The 18417-nt window shown below is 42.7% G+C and overlaps 1 protein-coding gene across 1 annotated transcript; it reads left to right on the top strand.

The window, feature by feature from the left end:
• The first annotated feature begins 2012 nt into the window (after window positions 1–2012).
• On the top strand, window positions 2013–13554 carry LOC115108322 (transmembrane protein 59-like). The gene is made up of 8 exons (XM_029632514.2): window positions 2013–2365; window positions 3882–3987; window positions 4389–4483; window positions 4661–4813; window positions 8058–8163; window positions 9423–9543; window positions 9647–9764; window positions 11657–13554. The coding sequence occupies exons 1-8, from the start codon at window positions 2201–2203 to the stop codon at window positions 11813–11815; spliced, it is 1023 nt and encodes a 340-aa protein (XP_029488374.1). The 5' UTR covers window positions 2013–2200; the 3' UTR covers window positions 11816–13554.
• Window positions 13555–18417: the final 4863 nt, after the last annotated feature.

Raw genomic sequence — 18417 nt, 5'->3', positions numbered from 1 at the left:
GCATGTCTCATAAGCTGCACTGTGCCATCAGGTGTGGTCTCAGTATTAGTCATAGTTGTATGCATAATTATTTACTATCTTGCATCTCATTAGAGTCATTATTGCAATAATTCAATCTCCTCCTATTTACAGATGCCTTGTGAATAAGGGAAGGCATCTTTATGCATAAATATAAGCATTATCTTACATACCGGTTAAATAATTGATAGAATATAATTTAGTGCAAATAATGTCTCTTTTACCCCAATATATATATATATATATATATATATATATATATATATATATATATATATATATATATATATATATATATATATATATTGAATCATACATTTTATCATACATTTTATGAATGCTTAGTATGTAGGCCTACAGGGAATTCGGATAGTTTTCAGAACTATAAACTTTTTTCCACATTTTGTTACATTACAGCCTTATTCTAAAATGAATTAAATAGTTTTTTTTCCCATTGGGGAGTTGGGGAGTTTCTCCCATTCTTCTCTGCAGATCCTCTCAAGCTCTGTCAGGGTGGATGGGGAGAATCGCTGCACAGCTATTTTCAGGTCTCTCCGGAGATGTTCGATCAGGTTCAAGCTCTGGCTGGGCCACTCAAGGACATTCAGAGACTTGTCCCAAAGCCACTGCTGTATTGTCTTGGCTATATGCTTAGGGACGTTGTCCTGTTGGAAGGTGAACCTTCGCCCCAGTCTGAGCGCACTGGAGCAGGTTCATTGAGGATATCTGTACTTTGCTTGGGTCATCTTTCCCACGATCCTGACTAGTCTACCAGTCCCTGCCGCTTAAAAACATCCCCACCATGATGCTGCCACCACCATGCTTTGGTGGCAGGTTTCCTCCAGACGTGACGCTTGGCATTCAGGCCAAAGAGTTAAATCTTGGTTTCATCAGACCAGAGACTCTTGCCGCTTCTCAAAGGCTGTCATGTGCCTTTTACCAAGGAGTGGCTTCCGCTTCTCATAATCTGAGAGCCCTTTAGGTGCCTTTTGACAAACTCCAAGCAGGCTGTCATGTGCCTTTTACCAAGGAGTGGTTTCCGTCTGGCCACTCTACAATAAAGGCCTGATTGGTGCAGTGCTTTAGAGATGGTTGTCCTTCTGGAAGGTTTTTCCATCTCCACAGAGGAACTCTGGAGCTCTGTCAGAGTGACCATCGTGACTATTGGGTTCTTGGTTACCTCCCGGACCAAGGCCCTTCTCCCCCATTGCTCAGATTGGCTGGGCAGCATGCTCTAGGAAGAGTCTTGGTGGTTCCAACTTCTTTCATTTAAGAATGATGGAAGCCATTGTGTTCTTGGGGACCTTCAATGCTGAAGAAATGTTTTGGTACCCTTCCCTATATCTGTGCCTCGACACAATCCTGTCTCAGAGCTCCACGGACAACTCCTTTGACCTCATGGCTTGGTTTTTGCTCTGACATGCACTGTCAACCGTGGGACCTTATATAGACAGGTGTGTGCCTTTCCAAATCATGTCCAATAAAGTAATCCTTCTCACCCCCCCCCCCCCTTAAAAGATTTAGATGCACTATTGTAAAGTGGCTGTTCCACTGGATGTCATAAGGTGAATCCACCAATTTGTAAGTCGCTCTGGATAAGAGCGTCTGCTAAATGACTTAAATGTAAATGTAAATGCAATCAATTGAATTTACTACAGGTGGACTCCAATGAAGTTTTAGAAACATCTCAAGGATGATCAATGGAAACAGGATGCACCTGAGATCAATTTCGAGGGTCATAGCAAAGGGTCTGAATACTTATGTAAATAATGTATTTCTGTTTTTTATTTTTCATAAATTAGCAAAAATTGCCACAAACCTGTTTTCACTTTGCCATTATATGATATTGTGTGTAGATTGATGAGGGGGAAAAATAATGTAATATATTTTAGAATAAGGCTGTAATGTATCAAAATGTGGAAAAGTGAAAGGGTCTGAATACTTTCCGAATGCACTGTATACACCTCAGAGAATTTGCACTGTGTGGAGTGAAGACCGCACGAGAGGGGGCGCACAGCAGCGTGTGAGCGATGATGTTTGGAGTGACGACACCACGAAACCATAGCACAAGATTACCGAAGCAGATAGCAATCGGATTGAAGCAACATCCATCAGAGAAGCCCAGAGCCCACTAAAAGTGCCAGTGCTCGTCCAGACTGTGGTGATCAAATCCGGCTTGGAAATGCTTCAGTTCGGCGGCAGGGTGTGCGTTGTCTCCACTGTCGTCTGGCTGCTTCTGGCGGGGCTGGCGGCTGCGTCTTCTGATCTATTTGACAACCAACTAGGCGACATCAGTTACTGCAAAAAGCAATGCCAGATCACCATCAAAAACAAAAGTCCAGCTAAAGTAAGTGATACTTGGAAACGATATAGACCTCATTGAGGAATAGCAGAATAGCAGTATATATTCGGCTACATATCAATGTGCCGAAAAGTCTGTTTTCGTGCTTGAATCGCTGCTATAATAAGTTCTTATGTTTCGACGACTGTATCCGAAATTGAATACGGTATATCGATAACCGATAGACTTCCCTTTAGTCGTTAAGTGCTGGAAATCTGTTGTGTAAATGTAGCATGGCCAATGCGTAACGAAGGCCCACATTTTTACTAAATGGCATGGTTATCCTAAATCGTATCAACTCTAGGCTAGGCTACGCTACCTAACTTAATTTCTGCACTAAGTGGACATTATCATGCACGATTTGGCCGAAAATATCATTTTATGACGCATCTAATTGTTATTCTTTCCACAGCTCTGATCCTCCATTATAGCCAAACAGCCTACTCCCCCTGCTTCATCTGTATTGATTTACACATTAATTACATAACTTATGTATGTTCATATAAAACCCAGTCGTAAAATTGTTGTGAGGGCACCAGACCAAGCATGGCATTCTCCAATAGAGCCTATTGCCATTTGTAATTATTTTGTCGATGAACAGCAATATGCAGGATATGTAAGTAATATCTAATTAATTACAATATCCATGTTTGAATCATTTTAAATAATGTACAATTTGACAAATACTTATAACCTGTAAGATGGTTAATGGATGATTAGTGTCTATAGCCAATAACGGTAACTCCCTCAGCTAGGCTATTATTTACCCAACTACACATCATCGTTTCGGCTCAGCTCAGGTGTGGTTCAGACATCATGCAGGGGAGTGCGGAGCAGAGCAGCAAAATGGATCACAGTGAACTATGCGGAATCACCTGTTTTCAAAACACTGCACCAGTTTATAGGCCCTAAAGTATGCCTTTGATGTGCGCGTATTATTTGAACAACACCTTAGTGACAAATAGTCAGTGTTTGAACAATGTTCCGTTTATTTTATTCATGGGACTATAATTGCCACTGTGTAGTAAGCACATAGTTCCCTATAAAAAGGAACCGTGCATCCTGGGTCAGAATAAAGTCCCGCTAGACCCACAACGAATAGGGAAAAACGCAGTAAATCGAAAGGATGACACTGTAATACGCCTGTAATCCGTTGATGGTCGGACAGGGGGATCACTTTGTCGCTCACGTTCCTGTGTCAGTCGCTTGGGGGCGCTGTTTTGTTCTTCTGTAATAGAACCAGGCTTGGCGGAAACTGTGACCAAGTGATTGTTTTTCTTCACTCATCACAACATTCCCTGGCACGACATTTGCAGTATTTTCCAGATCAATAATTCCTCACCTCATTTAAAAGATTTAGTCTGTAACATTATCCAATTGAAATACCTCTGTGGTATAGGCATACCTAATTGCCTATCTAATTAATCACACACAAATCCGGGACAATATCTCATTCTCTTTGAGGATATCTTCTTTGTTTGAATAGTCATAATTAGCTCCTATGTTTTTCTCTCTCCTGAAGGACTCCATACTGAATGCCTGTCACCGTGGTTGTCGTCTCTACTCCATATGTCAGTTTGTGAATGGCAATGCTGGCTTCAACACCAGCAGGGAAGAGTGTCAAGGAGGTAAACAAAACCAAAAAACCCCAAGCTATGCTTCAAGGCCAGAAAGCACTTGATTCAACCTATTGTCCTATCATGTGCCTATACCAGGGCCAACATGACATTAATGGAACCCTGTGTGTGTGTGGCTCAATTGAAGCTGTTCACTGGTGACTTGTTTATTGAAAATGAATCATGTGATCTGCTGTTCTCCCTGGTCCCCACAGTAGATGCTCAAATGTTCTGATATTGATGACCGCAGGGAGGGGTGAATAGGGACGCCATGACTAACACATGCTGTGTATTTTCTCCTTTAACTTCTTTGTCTTTTTCTATCTCTCCCTCTTCTTTCTCTCTCTTCCCCTCCCTTATATTTCTCACCCCTCTCCCCCTCTCTCTTCTACCTCCCCCCTTTCTCTCTGTAGCATGCCAGGAAGCATACAGCAAACTGCTGGAGCAGGAGGCCTGCAGCACCGGCTGTGCCAGCCAGCCCTCCGAACCTGAGATCAAGAGGAGGAAGGTTAGCATGGTCATTCAGTAGCCATTCAGTAGGCCACACACACACACACACACACACACACACACACACACACACACACACACAGTCTTGTACAGCAACACACACACACCATTACTTTTTTGCCAGATGAAATAATGGCACCAAAACTCAGACAGTTCAACCTGTTGTTCCCTGCAGCTGAAAGCCATGGCCCACCGTCCCAAGCCCCCCTCTGTCATGGACACCGTGTCCAGCTGGTTTAACGACATCGTCAGCTCTGCTCAGAGCTTCATCTCCTCTACCTGGACCTTCTACCTGCAGGCCGACGACGGCAAGGTGGTGGTCTTCCAGGTGAGACACTGTCAGGACTCAAGTTACACAGTGACTATTGCGGGTACAGCTGTAATTCAAACCTTGGGGGCAACAGAGGTGAACTCAACTCAAACATAAGGGTGAAAGGGGCGTGGGATCAGTACTGTATATGATTTACTAGATAAGTGACGGCTAAGTCAAGACAGGGTGGCTGAATCTATAGAGAAGGACAACCGAGATCTGTAAATCTAGTAATAAAAAGACACGTGGTGAGACAACATGAAATTATGAAAACAACAGTCTTCGTGCCATTTCTTTTTTTAGCCTTAGGGGTGATGGATGGATGCTTGTGTTTTATGGACATGACATGCTAGCAGAGGTGAGAGCAGGCTCCACAGGCTCTGAGCTGGCTAGCAGGCCTGTGTTTAGTGGGCAACTGGCTGGCTGCCACCCTCTTGACAAATTGACTGGGGGCAAAGAAACAACAGAAATGCAGTGAGGCTGAGGGACAGCTGAAAGAGAAGACAAGACACCGCTGCAATACAAATCACTTTCTGCAGACATTCAGAATGAGTGGGTTCTGCAGAGCAGAGGGCTGGGTAGGATGACAGGCTGTATGGACTCACTAGGAGGACCTTGGTGACTTGTAGCCTTAGAAGTGATACAAAACAAACAGGAAATGGTTAGGTGACCCACTGTGCTAGCAGTTTGTCCACATTATGTTGCAGTTTTAGTAAGTACTCAAAAAGGGCCATTCAAAGGCAACACAGTGCACTGCTGGAGCTGAAGTGAATCAGACAAAAATAAATGTATTAACAAGTTCATATGAGTTTTCAAGAGTTAGTGAGAGAGCCAACTTGTGGAATGAATGGCACTTGGTCTTGATGCAGTGTTCAGTATGACTGTTTATTTGGGCCAAGTGATTTATATTTGAATCAGTTCACAGTGGAATTACTTGCGCTCTCCTTCAGTTAATCAGTCATTTGAACAAATAAGACTTTTAATTCACTAAGGAGCCAATAGACGTAGGTGTATTTTGCTATGTGATGTGCAGAGGTGATTCCCAAAACTACTTTCAAAAGAACTGAGACTCTATTTCCAAGAGCTATTGAGGCTTTAGCTCACAGGTCTAATGTGGTGTTGAGTCACTGAAGATTGATACCAGGTCCGTTACATTTAGAGGGCTAACGTGATGCACATAAACCATCTGGGTCCTATATCAATGTGGGTTACCCACAACATTTTTCCAAAAGTTTGTGTGTTTGGATGCAACTGTGATCAAAGCAGCTTCTCTGATTGCTCCAGGCAAGCCACCTGTGTCTGAGGGAGACGGTTTGAGTCTCAGTCCCACAAGCGGCAGATTCTCCCTTCCTCAGCTCCCTTTAGCTGTACCTCAGACAGTGGGCTGAGCTCCAGCTCAGGGAACATCCATCCCTCTCCTACCCATATTTGACATGGGTTAAGTGGCAGCCTCCTTCTTAATCACACTTATTCATGCCATCCTAGCCTCCCAGTGATTCAGGAGTGCTCCTCCCAGGTAATCAGCGAGAATCAAGCTGTTTCCTCCGGGCTTAGAGGGAGTAAACACAGCCGACAGGGCCCTCTCATCACTGATTGGGGGATAACGCTTGTTTGGAAAAGGGGTTTTGTTTCAATTCCTTCCGCGTCCAACATTCACATGATGCAGGGTCCCCTTGAAGGAAATAGGGACATACATAGATACTACTTCTATAACCCCCCCCCCCCCCAAGAAGAAACTGAGGGAAGGGAGGTTGTTACTTTGGAAAAGGATCCCTCCTTCCTGTTGGTCTTTGTGCCTCTATAGCCAGAGCACCTTTGGCATTCTGGGACAATAATGCATGACAGATGTACATCAGAAGACCTACTCTTACTGATGGAAAGATTTCCAGTCTGCAGCCAATAACTACTAACATACTCAAATGTTCACTCTTCTCTTCCCATTGCCTTTCCCCCCAATATTACACCTGGATCCAATGCGCTCCGTAAAATCCTTGCTATCGCTAAAACTGGTTGTGAAATGACTTTGAAAATAACAATAGTTTGTCTGAATATCTATGACCTTTTGTTAGACCAAGCCTTATTCTCTTCCACATAGGTCATCTCAGTTAAATTACTATATCAGACCAATTTATTTCCTTTTCTCTTTGTTTATCTCACATTCGTTGACCCATAGACTATTCAAATGCCGATTGATACGTTTTATTTTCAGTTGTCATAACTACGCATGCATACATGGACCTGTGTGTCAAGATTATTATTTTTTCTTTAAAAAATGACTCTCTCTGTCTTCACGTCTTGTTGTTGGGAAAGGTTCAGTAGAGGGGAACCAAAATCCTATTTTAATGAGTTCTCCAGGGGGAGCCAGAAACACAGTCTCCATAATGAAAGGCACAATGATGCCTCTGCTGACAGAGCTGGGTCAATGTGTGTGTGTGTGTGTGTGTGTGTGTGTGTGCGCACGCACTTGTGTACGTGCGAGTATGCTTGTGTGTGTGTTTGCACGCCTACTTGAATATGTGTGTGTATAGACATAGGGATTAACCCTGTCTTCACTCTAAGTGATTTAGGTTCGCTCACATACTGTAGTGCACAATTGCTGTTTTTAAAGGCCTCTTTTCAGAGACACTTTCTTCAGTCAAGTGGCCTTTTCACTCCCCTCAGAGAGAATGAATTGGGGGGCTCTTGAGCAGCCAACCAGGACAGACTCAGCAATGGGCAAGCAGGGGGTCCTTTAATGAAGTTAGAGAGAAAGAAATGCTGATTTAAAACTCCACCTGTGTGCCAAAGAACAATCCATACAATCTGCTCTATACAATCTATACCTCAGGAGGGTTCAGTGCCACCTGAACAGCCATTATAAGGTGTGATTAAGTGGTTTTATTTTTGTACTGTTTGGTAGTTTGGAAGTACTGTTTTGTACTGTTTGGTAGTTTGGAAGTCTATCTGGCTCAATTTCACAGATGGCTGAGGTACACCGTGCCTGGCTTGCAAGCAGCACGCATTTTGTAGAAATGCAATGTTCTCCTATAATCAGCGAGTCCTCTCTTTGTTTGAGTACATGTGGCAGTATCCTCTACATCTAAGTCTGCAGTTGTGTGTATTTCTCCCTGTCGTGTTTCGCTGTTCATTGAGTATTCTTAGTCCAGACTTCATTATGGTCTAACCTCAATGTGTAAAACAGACATTTTTCTGCCACTTTTTCAGTGAATTACTGTGTGTAATTACTAGTACCTGAATTGACTTTGTTTGTTGTTCCTACCAGAGCCAACCAGAGATTGAGTACACTCTGCCGGAGCTGCAGGCTCCCCGCTCCAATGTGGCAGACAAACCCTGGCCACAGGTCCACTCCCACACACAGAGACCCCATGGTGAGACACCAACCGCCTGCAGTGTTGTGGCATGCAGCTCTGTCACACATCGAGACCCATAATGTACAAATCATAATGAGACCTGTAGGATATATAGTATACAGTGCATTAACACTTCTTAGGGATAGGGGGCAGTATTTTCACGTCTGGATGAAAAGCGTGCCCAAAGTGAACTGCCTGTTACTCAGGCCCAGAAGCTAGGAAATGATTTGGATAGAAAACACTCTAAAGTTTCTAAAACTGTTAAAATTTTGTCTGTGAGTATAACAGAACTGATTTGGCAGGCGAAACCCCGAGGACAAACCATCCAGGAATTTTTTTTTTGAGGTCATAGTTTTTCCCAAAAATGTTCTATGGGAAACCCTATTTAATAGGATCCTGGTTGCAGTTCCTATGGCTTCCACTAGATGTCAACAGTCTTTAGAAATTGGTTGATGTTTTTCTTTTGCGAAATTAAGAAGTATGGCTGTTCTTTGTAAGTGTCACTCCAGGTGCGTGTGAACTGGAATGTGCTTCACGTTGTTTTTATCCGGTATTGGAAACAGTTTATCCCGTTTTAAATTTGATCAATTATTTACGTTTTAGGATACCTGAGGTTGGATTAGGAACATTGTTTGAAATGTTTGGACCAAGTTTACAGGTAACTTATTAGATAAGTCATGTAGTCATGTTGGGCGAGTTGGAACCGGTTTATTTCTGAATCAAATGCGCCAAATAAATGGACATTTTGGGGATATAAAAAAGGAATTTATCGAACAAAACGACCACTCATTGTGTCACTGAGACATTTGAGATTGCAAAAAGAAGAAGATCTTCAAAGGTAAGGCATTTATTATATCGTTATTTCTGACTTTTGTGTCGCCACCTGCCTGGTTGAAAATTATTTTCATGTGTTCGTATGCGGGGCGCTGTCCTCAGATAATCGCATGGTCTGCTTTCGCCGTAAAGCCTTTTTGAAATCTGACACTGCGGCTGGATAAACAAGAAGTTAAGCTTTATTTTGATGTATCACACTTATATTTTTGTGAATCTTGAATATTGATATTTCTGTAGTTTGAATTTGACGCTCTGCAATTTCACTGGATGTTGTCAATTCGATCCCGCTAAAGGGATTGGCGCGCGAAGGGATCACTAACAGGTTAAAGGAGGATTGCATTCAATTGAATATGCTTTATTGATCTCTAGAGGGATGAAATTAGGTTACATTTGTTACACTTCCTCACAAAGTCTGTTGCTCATAAGTGTTCACCTCTGTGCAGGTGTGAAAGGACATGGGGAGAAGGGAGCAGCCAAGGCCGGAGGCAAGGGGAAGCACCCAGCAGTCCAGCAACATACAGAGGACCCCACCGCTGAGCATGACTTCCTGGGTTGCATGTCAAGGTGAGGAAATATTGAACAACAACAGTCATCTGCCCAAATCAACCCATTTCGTTCCCTCTGATTTAGAGGTCTTCTGAGTTGTAGGACCTCCCCTTTCTCTCAGGCGCTCTGGACTGCCTCGTTGGATCCTGGCTGCCTGTCTCTTCCTGTCCATCATGGTGATGTTGTGGCTCAGCTGTGCCAGCCTGGTCACTGCACCTGAACAGCACATCAAAACAGAGGTAAACACAGCACCAGAACAGCACATCGACACAGAGGTAAACACAGCACCAGAACAACACATCGACACAGAGGTAAACACAGCACCAGAGCAACACATCGACACAGAGGTAAACACAGCACCAGAGCAACACATCGACACAGAGGTAAACATAGCACCAGAGCAACACATCGACACAGAGGTAAACACAGCACCAGAACAGCACATCGAAACAGAGGGTAAACACAGCACCAGAACAGCACATCAAAACAGAGGTAAACACAGCACCAGAGCAACACATCGACACAGAGGTAAACACAGCACCAGAACAGCACATCAAAACAGAGGGTAAACACAGCACCAGAACAGCACATCGACACAGAGGGTAAACACAGCACCAGAACAGCACATCAAAAGAGGTAAACACAGCACCAGAACAGCACATCAAAACAGAGGTAAACACAGCACCAGAACAGCACATCGACACAGAGGGTAAACACAGCACCAGAACAGCACATCAAAAGAGGTAAACACAGCACCAGAACAGCACATCAAAACAGAGGTAAACACAGCACCAGAACAGCACATCAAAAGAGGTAAACACAGCACCAGAACAGCACATCAAAACAGAGGTAAACACAGCACCAGAACAGCACATCAAAACAGAGGTAAACAGAGCACCAGAACAGCACATCAAAAGAGGTAAACACAGCACCAGAACAGCACATCAAAACAGAGGTAAACACAGCACCAGAGCAACACATCAAAACAGAGGGTAAACACAGCACCAGAACAGCACATCAAAACAGAGGTAAACACAGCACATCGACACAGAGGTAAACACAGCACCAGAACAGCACATCAAAACAGAGGGTAAACACAGCACCAGAGCAACACATCGACACAGAGGTAAACACAGCACCAGAGCAACACATCGACACAGAGGTAAACACAGCACCAGAGCAACACATAGCACCAGAGCAACACATCGACACAGAGGTAAACACAGCACCAGAACAGCACATCGAAACAGAGGGTAAACACAGCACCAGAACAGCACATCAAAACAGAGGTAAACACAGCACCAGAGCAACACATCGACACAGAGGTAAACACAGCACCAGAACAGCACATCAAAACAGAGGGTAAACACAGCACCAGAACAGCACATCGACACAGAGGGTAAACACAGCACCAGAACAGCACATCAAAAGAGGTAAACACAGCACCAGAACAGCACATCGACACAGAGGGTAAACACAGCACCAGAACAGCACATCAAAAGAGGTAAACACAGCACCAGAACAGCACATCAAAACAGAGGTAAACACAGCACCAGAACATCACATCAAAAGAGGTAAACACAGCACCAGAACAGCACATCAAAACAGAAGCAAACACAGCACCAGAACAGCACATCAAAACAGAGGTAAACACAGCACATCACAACACAGGTCAACACAGCACCAGAACAGCATCACGAAAAACCTGAATTATATTGGCTCTGTCTTTTAGATGAAAAACAGCCAACCCTCTGTGTAACTTCATTTCCCCTGTGTTAGATTAATTGTTAACTCACTGAAGTGTTACCTGAAAGCTGGAATCTGCATTTTGCATTTGTTTTTGTTTTGTTTATGAAATGGAGGAGAGTAGCATCCAGCATCGTGATGAAAAAAATTGCAATTCATACTCTGCCCTTCTATCGTGCGTGCAATGGTGTGCATGATGTCCTAGGGAAACAAACATTCTTCATTGCTTTAAGGAATTTCTTTGTTATTGTAATATCGCAAATGGATGTGGCAGTTTCACCAATACTGATTCCAGCTTTAACATGTGTTTGCCTGAGATGAATTAGGCCTAGAGACAATGGGAACATTTCTATCGATTTGAATGAATAACTGATTCCTTTCCCAGCTGAGCATCAACGGAGACAATGAGTTTCTGGATGACGTCCAGAAGGTCAACCCCTACAACCTGACCCCTGTGATTGCTGTAGCCATCGACCAACCAGAGGAGAGCGAGGAAGCTGGACCCCTGCCAGTCAAGGTTGACCTCAACAAGACATCTCTTTAGGGGACCAAAGGGATCGGCTCTCTGGTTTCTAGGGTAACCATTTCGTAAAAACCTCCCTCAGTAAAAGAGGGGAACAGAAACACACCCACACACACACCAGATTGTTTTATACACACATGGCACAATCCCTTCAAAACATATTTGTCCCGTCTGAATTCTAGTTTCTATAACAAGTCTGACCATCAGATCTTAGCCTGTTGTGCTTATCTCTGCATACAATACCAGTTTTCTAGATCCCTAGTGTCCGTTGATAAATCTCACCAAGAGTGTGGAGACCTAGTTGTCACCACCTTCTTGTACCTATCATTTTGTATTTGACAATGCAGTTGCTTAAGGCTTGTTTAAATGACATTGTACCTATTAAATGTAACTACTTAGATCTGCCTGTGAGGAAGTCAAGGAGAACATGTGCTCTGAAAGCTTTCCAGGCTTTTGATGTCAAGGGATACAAAAGAAAGGACACACACAGGGATTCAAATAGAAGATGAATAAAAATGATCTTACATCCTCTTGGAATTAATTTGTGACTTGCAGATAGAGAAAAGGTATGGAGATGTTTAAAATGCTTTGAAAACTATATTGTGAGCGCTGCAGGAGACAATGGCTACCACGTTTGACCTTTGATAATCACCGATATCAGCTGTGTGAAGGAAATATCACCTAAAAGAAGCAAATACACTCCATAAATTATAGATCTCTGTAGATCTTACAGAGAATTCTCAGAAACGCCCCATTTAATTGAATTCTGACATTTGGCAAATAAAGGAATTGTGCTCAAATTATGTTGACTGACACCCTCAGCTAACTGTGTGTGTGTGTGTGTGTGTGTTTGTGTGAGTGAGAGTGCGCACGGCGTGTGCATGTGTGTGTGAACAAAATAAAAACAGTACTTGGTGCTGAATTAAACTGGAAGTGTCCCGCCCACTCAGAATGAGAATTATTGTATGTATTTATTAATGACTTTGTGTATTTATTCATGACTTTGTGTATTTATTCAGAACCAATAGCATAAGGTACCAGTTTACTTACTGGTGTCAGTGAAGTCCCACGTAAATACTCATCTATCCAAATCTATCTTATTGCTACAACTGTAATACAACAATGTACCCCCCTTTTCCAGAGACATGCAGGAAGAATATATATTAATATACTAACATTACTCTATTATTACTATATCTCCTTAAGGGTTAGTCTTATTAGCTCTTAAATGTACCATGCGCTTTCTAATAGTAGACTTTTTTGTATGCTACACAGGCACATCATGATAGGGAAGACCAATGGGATGCTCAATGCAAGGCTTTTAGAATAGACCTTCGTTATCGAGTAACACACTCAATGAGATTTCTGTTCTCTCCTCGGTGATGTTGATGTCCAGTGAAGTACATTTTCCTTTTGCCTACTCACTGTGCATGCTAGTACGCTACACCTCATTCAATGAAACCACCCATCTCAGTATGGCAGGAAACTAATGTTACACTTGTGATTTTTGTGTTTCTATTTAAGTGTCGAATAGAATGTTAGGATATTAATCTCATGATTTAAGTTAAGGAAAGAAACCAGATTGATATATCTAAAAGCCCTTCGATATCAGTCCTGGTTCAAGTGAAGGTTACAGCGCCATGTAGAATGTGATAAAGAGTTTTGAACTGTAACGGTTCCTTTTAATCTGTATGTTTTCAATGAAATAATACATAACCTCGACATGATGAATAAAGTGTGTTCGTGGTGAATATAATGGAGATGACTGTGGGTTTTATGTCAGTGCACATACATGTATCGCATCTACAGTACGCACGATCAATTATGCAATGACTTGTAGTCCCATTAAGATATAAGACGTTCTTTATGCCATTCTTATACCATGTTCATTTAAAACATATATTTCCACTTTCTTCCATACATTCAAATTGTTCACGGAGGATATTAAATATCAACAACATAATCACATAGCACTACGTCATGCTAGCTGGTACAGTATCTTCTGTTTGTCAAATGTTCTATTTTGGTTGTAAAAACGTCCGACATTTTTCATGTACATGATCTCCCCAGACTCTCATTGTTTCTGTGTGCTATTTCAGAGTCTGTGCTCCCAAGTGAGAAACATTTCAGTTGCAGGGAAGTGAGGGAACCCTACCAAATGCATCTGGAACTCATTAGAAACCCTCCTGTCCAGACAAAAGACACACACACACAAAGCCTTGGGTGGCTGAAATTGAGTTTTTATCCCCCCCCCACACTCTGCTGTGGGGCAACTTATTTTGTTTTCTGTAGCTTGTACACAGAGCTACTAATTCAGAATGATCTCCTAATGATGGAGGTGGATCACATACACTGAGGAATGAATGTGTGGAAAATCATTTTTATCCACACGATGGCGACTAAAGCTCCTCGCTGACTTCGTCTGTTTTTAGCTGTTTGTCTTGCCTTGTGACTCTCCCGAATCAGAGGACAGGTTATATTATACAAGGGCAACAGGTAGCCTAGTGGTTAGAGCGTTGGGGCAGTAACCGAAAGGTCATTGGTTTGCATGCCCAAGGTGAACAATCTGTCTATGTGCCCTTGAGCAAGGAACTTAACCCAAATTATCTCCAGGGGTGTCGTACTACTATAGCTGACCCTGTAAAAACAACACATTTCACTGCACCTACTGTATCTGGTGTATGTGACAATACAATGTATTAATATATATTTCATACTTCTTTGACTTATGATATCTGAGAGGTTATGATTCTCCTGTGTGAATTTCAAACCTGTATTTTACTGTGGCCAGGGCCCTATTTCTGGATTTGATTGAAACTTACTGAAAGCTGATGCTGTGCAAATTTTCACATTACAAATGAACTCAATCTCATCTTCTACTGTAAGTATTTTACTCTTCCACAAATCGTTATACTCATTTGTTGTAGAATGCAAGCAACACCTAAACTACAGTACCCTATCTGTACTCCTGGACACTGGCCACGTTTCGATGACCTTTTATCTTTGCTGTGACAGAATCATATCTTTCAATTTACGGTGTGAATTTGGCTCTCCTCTGTTCTGTCTTCACAATATGGTGTATGTTGGCTTAGAAACGGAGACAAACAGAGAAATATGTCAAACTTATCATGTTTCTGTGTCCATCTCAGTGTGTCCATGTGTCAATAATTTCATAAACCATTTTTTTTAACTGACAAAATATTTTATTTTACTAGGCAAGTCAGTTAAGAACAAATTATGATTTTTAATGACAGCCTAGGATCAGTGGCTTAACTGCCTTGTTCAGGGGCAGAACAACAGATGTGCACCTAGTCGGCTCAGGGATTTGATCTTGCAACCTTTCAGTTACTAGTCCAACAAACTAACCACTAGGGTACCCTGCTGTTCATTGAGCATATAGGAAATGCACTGGAGGAAACATTAACAGATCTGTTTTTATATCACTTAAACCAGGAGTAGGATTTTATCCTCTACTAAAGCAGTAAAAACATTACAAATAAATGTATTTGAATTTAACTACATTTTAATCTTATGCTCATGGCTCTGAGTGAAGATTTCATATCAATGATAATGATCCTCTAAGAGAGCCAATGTTGATTAATCTCTACAGCTATTCCAATATCGTCTTCATGTTTCTCCTCTGACTTCCTCCACTTCATAGATATTAATGTCTTCCTATTTGCATGATGTCCGTTTGCTCACCCTCAGTCCATCTGCATAATCGGCAGCCAGGCTGTGTGAATATTAGACAGTGAGAAAACAATGTGTCGTGGTGCATATTTAAACATGTCCCCCAGCCTCGTCATGGCCCATAATGAGGGGAAGACATTCTCCCTCATAACTTGAGAAGAAGCCTATTCGCGGTGGAGGGATGAGTCACTCTGGAGGCTGTCTGGGCTCTTGACGCAGCCAGTGCGGTGTGCAAACAATGCCACCCGACTCCCATTCAGCGGCACACCGGGGCTGAGAGCTGCCTCAATGTGCTGATTGTCTCCCATATGTTCAGGGGCTCTACACACTAAACCCTGCATCCCATTGTACCGCCACTCCAATAACGTGAACCATCCGCGCTATATCTGGAATGAATGAGGCGGGCTTGCAGCTGGGCTCCCATTGATAACAATGTCAGATGACTAGGCCTGGTGAAGCGGAGGACACAGAGATCACAGGCGCTGATGCCTCACGCCAGAAAACGCTCTTTGGTGGGCGCACAGTGTATCTGATCTGGCTAAAAATATCCAGGTTTCTGCGTGGGCATTGAGGAAGAGAAACAACACAAGAAAGACATTGGGTGTTCTTTTCATTTGTGAAATAGACTCTTTAATGAAAATACATTCTGCTGGCTTCCCTGGGTCTGTTGACATAGAGAGGTAATCTGTGATTGTTATGAGTTTCTGCCTTACAATCGTTTGAAACTGTGAAATGTGACCTCACGGAAATAATAACCTCCACAGTTGTACCTAATTCAACATCCATGAGCAGCCGGTTGTTTATGTCTGCCTGTCTGTCTAATAGGGGGTGAAAAGCTGTTTGGGTTGTACAAATCCATGTTGGTTCAATTAACATGGAGCACTGCCTTGTTAGTCTTCACTAACAGCTGTGTGTCTGACGACAGAGCCTACAAGCCTGGCATGCCAGGCTACCAACTTGGTGGTGGCACTGGCGCCTTACCCAAACATGAGCTCTAAAATGATCCACTCTAGTGTCTGCATTACTGTGAGTCAGACACAGGGGGAGCCACAGATCCAGGTTTGAGCGCAGCTCCTTGCCTTAGTTCCTTGGGGTTGGAGGCACAAGGCTTCTTCCACAGGCTCTCTCTCTCCTCTCCTCTCCTCTCCCCACCCCTCCTCTTTCCTCTCCTCTCCTCTCCTCTCCTCTCCTCTCCTCTCCCCTCCTCTCCTCTCCTCTTTCCTTTCCTCTCCTCTCCTCTCCTCTCCTCTCCTCTCCTCTCCTCTCCTCTCTCCTCTTTCTAATCCTCTCTTCTCCTCTCCCCCATCAGAAGGAAGGCAGAGCAGCTCTCTTATCTGGTCAAACCTGCTGCTGCTGGAGCCAACCTGCAGTGCATTAAACAGCACAACCCACCACCGCACACACACAGCACCACTGGACAGGACTGGAGAAACCAACAGAATAATGAGAAGGGAAGGAGGGAGAGATAAAAAGAGATACAGAGAGAGGTAGACGTAGAGACAGAGATTGAGGGGAGGGATGCGTGAGCCATGTGGTCATGCTTTGTGTGACATTTGGGAGATTGTGTAGCATTTGTTGTTTAGTCGATTGCGAGGGTATTCTGTAGTTTTACATCTTCATCGTGTTCTGGCTGACGCTTTGGTGTTTTGTGTTGATTGAGACTGAGGAGAAGCTTAGGAATCCAGCTCTGTCTAAACTCGGCATTGATAACTCCATGCAAACTAACTTGTGATCATAAAAAGGAAATAGTTAAGCTATATCAAAACAGTCAATAGGTTTCAGAGAACCTCTGCTCCTAATGCGAGGATGGGCGCTGCCTACATATTAGAGCAAAACTTATGACAAAATAAAAACAATCTCTCTCATCAGGTCAAGACAGGCCACAGCCACTGGGTGGCCGACTCAATAGCTGTATGAAGTTTGAGATTTTACAGTGGATTATGTTGTTTCTACTGGTATCCTGTGAAGACAGGCAATGACATCTGGCTAGATTTGATGGCTATAGTTATATTTGAAAGATTCTATTTACTCCTAAATGTTCGTTGGATCTAGAATGTAATTACAATGTAACACAAAAGGCCTGTGTTGAGGAGACTCCACTTCCCTGTGTAGTTAAAGCATTGTGGTCAAGAAAACAACGTCACTGGACAGACAACCCGATTCAAAAGTAAACCAAACTGAAATGAATAATACACTTTCATTGTAGGTGTGCTACAGTAAGATATTTAATTGACAAGATATAATGCCAGAAATAGATGATCATAAGTGGTGAGAGTATGAGGCATCCGAACACAAAATACAGTCTTGTTTTGGGACTGATGCGATCTCACGGATAACATGGGTAATAATAAGGGGCCAGGAGTGTTTCATGGTCAGTTCACAGGGAAAACTCCTGACCCGAGTAACAGCTCCTGACAGGTCTCTCATGGGTACAATTTAGGGTGATTGTTTTCCAGAATTATGTGTGGGCTATAATAAATAGCTGAGTGAGGAACAGTTTTTAAGGAGTGATACATTGAAATTGCTATGTAACTATTCACATCTATGACTGACTAGTTTGGTGGACACATTCTGTCAGTTCCAATTCAAATAAACTGAGACATTGTATACATTTCAATTGTGGCCATACACAGGTGCAAATCATGCCTGTGAGGCTGTAGCCTAATCTGTCAACATAGGCTAAATGGGTATTAGGCTACTATATAATATGTTCTGGTACTGCAAAGATGAGTATTGTCTGACGATAGACTATTCAGTATTTTTTACAAAGTTCGTACAAAGTTACATTTACAGGGACACTTCAGAACACCTCTATATCTCGCTCTTTCACACACACACACACACACACACACACACAGTCAATAAAGTTACGACAAGGTAGTTTGGTAACATCAAATCCAGTTTAATTTGAACCCGTATTTGCGCTCTTCTTT

The sequence above is a fragment of the Oncorhynchus nerka genome, linkage group LG24 (assembly GCF_034236695.1).
Source record: "Oncorhynchus nerka isolate Pitt River linkage group LG24, Oner_Uvic_2.0, whole genome shotgun sequence".
NCBI classification, from domain to species: domain Eukaryota; kingdom Metazoa; phylum Chordata; class Actinopteri; order Salmoniformes; family Salmonidae; genus Oncorhynchus; species Oncorhynchus nerka.
Note: the sequence above shows the minus strand (reverse complement) of the source record. Positions and strands in the feature narration are given on the sequence as shown.